Here is a 5,467-nt window from a genome sequence, read left to right on the forward strand (position 1 = left end):
GGGTCAAAACTGACTCAAAGGCACAAAAAAAAAAAAAAAAGTGGAGCTGTTCTGCCCTATATCTATGTTGTTTTGATGCCTTCGAGTCAGTCTTGACTCCTGCAGTTTTCTTGGCAAGATTTTTGGAAGTGGTTTGCCCTTGCCTCCTTTCTAGGGCTGAGAGAGAGAGAGTGACTGGCTGAAGGTCACCCAGCTGGTTTTCTGCCTAAGGCAGGACTAGAATTCACAGTCTCCCAATTTCTAGCCTGGTGTCTTTAACCACCATACTAAACTGACTTCCTATATCTCTACTTGCATGTGTATTCTTGTTTTACAGATGAGTAAGCAGAAATGGAGAACCAGACTGACTCATCAGACTTTATCTTGCTTGGACTTTCCAGTGATCCTCAACTACAGATCTGGCTCTTTTTGATCTTTTCAATCATTTTTCTGATCACAATGTCAGGAAACATCACAATCATTCTGATCATAAGAATGGATCCTTCTCTCTCTGCACCCATGTACTACTTTTTATCTCATTTGTCCTTTGTCGATATCTGTTACTCAACTAATATTGTTCCTAAAATGTTAATGAATTTTCTTCTGAAACAAAAGACAATTTCCTTCACTTTCTGCATTTTGCAAATGTTTTGTACCCTTCTACTAGGTGTTACAGAGATTTTCCTACTTTCAGCAATGGCTTATGATAGATACACTGCAGTGTGTCACCCACTTCATTACATAATGATCATGAATAAAGCAATATGCAGTTACTTGGTTTTGGGAGCATGGCTAATGGGCTTGTTATCTGCAATCATAAACACAGTGCCCATTTTTAACCTACACTTCTGTGGCCTCCATGAAATTCATCACTTCAGCTGTGAACTTCCTCCATTATTGAAAGCCTCCTGTTCTGACACTTTTCTAAATAATGTGATCCTTTTGTCTTTTGCTGTTATATGTGGGCTTGGTTCCTTCTTACCAATGTTGGTCTCCTACATTCACATTGTCTCCATCATCATGAAGATCCATTCTGCAGAGGGCAGAACCAAAGCTTTCTCTACATGTAGCTCCCATCTCATTGTGGTAGGCTTACAATATATGACAGGAATGTCCCAGTACATAAAACCCAGCAATATTTCTTCCATTGCCCTGGATGAGCTTATCTCTATTCAGTATAACATTTTGACCCCAATGTTGAATCCAGTTATCTATAGTCTGAATAATAAGGAAGTGAAGAGGGCACTTGAAGGAAAGCTTAAGAAAAAAATCAATACTAGATCTAACTCATTAAACTCATAAGTTACATGAGTCTGTGTTTCCCTGTATGCTTATATGGGTGTTTATATATGTTTGTATATGTTGGGGAGAGGGGAAAAAAGGAGAACCTGGTGTTACTGCTCTATGCATGCTCAATCTCTTTATTAAATTTGGAAAGACTCAGTTTATATCAAGGAAATATAAAGTGGATAATGCAGATGGCTGCAAACTGATAATTTACAGCCAATGTCTTTAAGGACTTCCTAATGTCCATTTTGTGAGCATGCCTGAGTCTTTTGACCCAGTTTCTTCTCCAAAATGTATTTAAGTTGATAAAGTCTAGGGGGTTCCAAAGCCACAGTCTGATGATGTTTCCACAGTGATGATTGTCCTTTTTTGGAGAATTCCACCTTTTTCGTCTTCTCAAAAGTGAAGTGTATTTTGCCAATATTTCTTTTTCACAAGATTGTTTATCATTGACAGCATTAATAAATTTATCAGCATGGGCTTATATATTTTCTCCCTTTTGAATTCCTCCTCCTCCTCCTCTCTCTTTTTCTTCTTCCCTAGGAATGCTTTATTTTGAAAAGAAGCTTGATGTTAAAATGACTAAATTTACACACACACACACACACACACACACACACACACACAAGAGAAAGGCTGAAGGGTTTGGCTTAGAATTTTGACTAATTTGAGACTGTCACATTTCCTCAGCTCTGCAAACCATCACCAAAATTTTGCACTGGCCATTTTATTCCACCCACACCACAAACAACTGCCAGTTATTTGACATCTTCCACCAATTCTTCATGCTTCTTAATTAACTGCTTATTTTGACTGAAAGTTATTCCACTGATAAGTGATTCAACAAACATATGTTTAGTGGCATCAGTGAGCAGAAAAAGAATAGTCTGGGTTTGAACTATTTCAAATGTTCCAAACTCAAAACAAAACAGTCAATAGTATTTCAGATTTATCTTGAATTCAGAATGAATAAGGGATTTTGTTCCATGTTGTTTAAAATGTTTTATCATGGGGAACAATGGGAATTTTAAAAAAGATTCTGCTCTTTCATTTTTCAACTTAAAGGCATAAAAGTAGGCCTTTTGATGTTTTGAAGATTCCCATAGGGCTCTGCTGGCTTGGGTTTTTTTTTTTTTGTGCAAGTTGGAATTTGTTGTTTGTGATATGGGACACTTGATATTTGGATTGTTTTGATTATTGATTTAATTCAGTACACCACCCATAATCACTGCTATGACATGGATGTTCATATAAAGTCAAATAAATAAATAAATAAATAATCAGATCATATTCAGTTATACAGCTTTACTCAGGTCCCTTGCGAGATGTATTGGAACTCATGACCTGGTGTCTGGATGCTGTTATATTCTGGATGGGATAAAACAGGCTCAGACTCAGCTCCAACAAGAAAGAGTGGCTATTGGTTCAGAGGCTGACTGATTCCAGGAATGTCCAATTTTTGTTTTTTGAGGGGGGATGATTTCTGCAAGAAAGAGCTAGCTTGCAGTTTTGGGGTCCTTCTACACTTGTGTTTCCTGCTGAAGGACCAAGAGGAGACTGCGGCCAGAAGGGGACCAGTTGTGGCTTTACCTGGAACTGATGCATTGAAGATGTTTGCTCAAGCTCTTGTCATCTCTACATTACTCTACTGTAACATACTCTACATGGGATTGTCCTTGAAGACCACATGGAAACTTCAATAGTCCCAGAACACAGCAGCACATGTGCTCAGAGGCCAGTTGTGATACTGCCTTGTTACACCTCTACTGCAGTTACCAGTAGCTTTCAAGTGCAATTGGAGGCACTGGTTGCTAATTATAAAGCCCTTTATATCTCAGGGCCTGAATATCTTAGACACCACTTTTTTCCCAATAGTTTCTGCATAAACTATCTGAACAACTACATGCTAAGAGTCCCCTCCTTCCACAAGGCACAGTAGCATCTCCCCTATTCGGAAATAGCTTACTCACAAAAGAAGGATGGCCCCCACTCTCATGGAAACAGGTGAAAACATTAGAACCCATAACATCATACTAAATGTTGAATTTTTTTTAGTGATGATTTTGAATACTTAAATTCTGAATTTGATTGCAGAATTTATCATTTCACTATTTTCTAAATACTGATTTTTGCATTGAGTTTTATACTGTAAATTCTGTGAGCTGCTTAGAGTCTTGCAGATGTCAAGCAGTAGACAAATTCCATTCAAAATAATTGAGTGAATGAGTGACATCGGATAAAATACTTTAGTTTCCTAAGTTTTATCACCAGCTTGAAATAAAATCTGACATTTCATTTCACATTGTTTAAGTCCAAAAACAAACACTGAGAGCTCAAAATAAGCCTTTCCTACTGTAGCCATATTGAGCACTATCTACTATATAAGTTAAAAAATTGGCCAAAAGATAGATAGATAGATAGATAGATAGATAGATAGATAGATAGATAGATAGATAGATAGATAGATAGATATTTCAGCTGGATAGCACAGTGGTAGCCCTTTGACATGGGAGATAGGGTTCGAATCCCAGCTGTTACCTACCTTACCAGTACGTGTCCTTGGGTAAAGACCCCATAATGCTTCACCTGCCCACCTCAGATATGAGATTTACATGAAATAAGAGAGTCATGTCAGCTTGGACATCACCAGGATTAACAAGGTCCATGCCAGATGTTGGGGAATTAGGATAATCTGATGATAAATGGGCTATTGGAACAAACCATACATGGACGAGACAAGAGAACCTGGAATTGATGGAGTGCTACTACAACAGCAGGCCTAATGACAGCGGATACATGAAACGCATGAGGGAACTATGGATAGACAGAAGACCTACATCCACACTAACTGGGAAACAGCTAATTACCCAACACTTCAACATAGTGAAGAGGAAGCTGCTCTCACAACTTGAGATACACCAACTACACATTACAACCTGGACTCAAGCAGACCTGGAAGAACAACTGGATGTGCAGCCAATAGCTGAAACTTGAATGTCACTGCCACATGCTCCATTATAGAATACAGCATCTGATATGAGGCATAAGATCATGGATAAATTTCCTACAGTCAACTGTTGAGATTTATTACCAAGGGTCAATGGAGAAGTACCATCACATAGTATGCTAGAAGATACCAATACCGCCCTCATGACAATCCCTACAACCACCATAACACAAATCAAAGAACTAATATATGCTATAGCCACCGTAATCCTGGAGAAGCTTGGCTACCCAATCAAGAAGAACAGCACCACACACACCTCTGGAAAATGAAGTTGGAGGCTAACATCAAAACAACTCAGAGAGAAGTTAGTCAGCTGGTGGAACTACAGAAGGGTATGAAGATTAAGGGTAAGACTGGACTACTGAAAAATACAAGGGCCTGACTCCATCTGAACCCTAGAGACTGCTAAACAAAGGCTCACAGCACTGTCTAACAGGTTAAGGAGACAGTAGAGAAGCCTGGTTTGCTCTAAAGGAATGTTAAAAAAACATCTATGAGGACCAGAATCATACTTCAGTATCTGGAACAGTGATTCACACGTTGAACCATAGAATTGAAATTTATTTAAAGAAGTTATTGATATTCTATTTTGCAGTAGTTCATGATCTCTTTTTGGCCAACATGAAAGATAGTATAGATATTCCAGATGACCATTGTCAGCTGTATTTTGTGGTTGGGAATTTGCTATCATTGCTCTTGACTGTTAACTTTGACTTTTAACTTTTATTAACTTTAACTTTTCATTAGTCTCTGGTCTTGATTATCCTCCATTGTCAATATGTTGGCTAAAACCCCATATGCGTTAGTATTATATAGAAATGATTTCTAGCCTGTTGCTTGTATCTGTGCTTCATTTTATGATTCTTGGGCAGAGTTAAACCTCTCCATTAATCCTGGATTTGGACCAGCATAGAGATATGTTACTATGTTTATGGCTAGACTATTATAAACTGATCTGAACATGTGACAGTCTTATCTAATGTTATAATTGTCTGATACTGAGACATGTTTGATCCTCTGATTCTTGTTACTTAAAGAAAAGGACGATTTTGTCTCAGGGAATGCTTCAAAATTAAAGTAATATGGGTCTAATTATATCCTCCCCAAAGTAGAATCCCATAAATGTTTTAAGAGTATTTTTTTAAAAAATCTTCCTTATAAGGTTATGGCTCTAACTAGGAACTTACAAGTGAT

At 37.8% G+C, this 5,467-nt stretch overlaps 1 protein-coding gene across 1 annotated transcript; it reads left to right on the top strand.

The window, feature by feature from the left end:
- The first annotated feature begins 330 nt into the window (after nt 1–330).
- On the top strand, nt 331–1,281 carry LOC103066174 (olfactory receptor 5BS1-like). The gene has a single exon (XM_007443497.3). It carries the CDS (start codon nt 331–333, stop codon nt 1,279–1,281), a length of 951 nt encoding a protein of 316 aa, XP_007443559.1.
- Nucleotides 1,282–5,467: the final 4,186 nt, after the last annotated feature.

This window comes from Python bivittatus, unplaced genomic scaffold (assembly GCF_059951505.1).
Source record: "Python bivittatus isolate LINGU-HERP-01145 unplaced genomic scaffold, Pbiv_v1 ctg000470_np1212, whole genome shotgun sequence".
Classification (NCBI taxonomy): Eukaryota; Metazoa; Chordata; class Lepidosauria; order Squamata; family Pythonidae; genus Python; species Python bivittatus.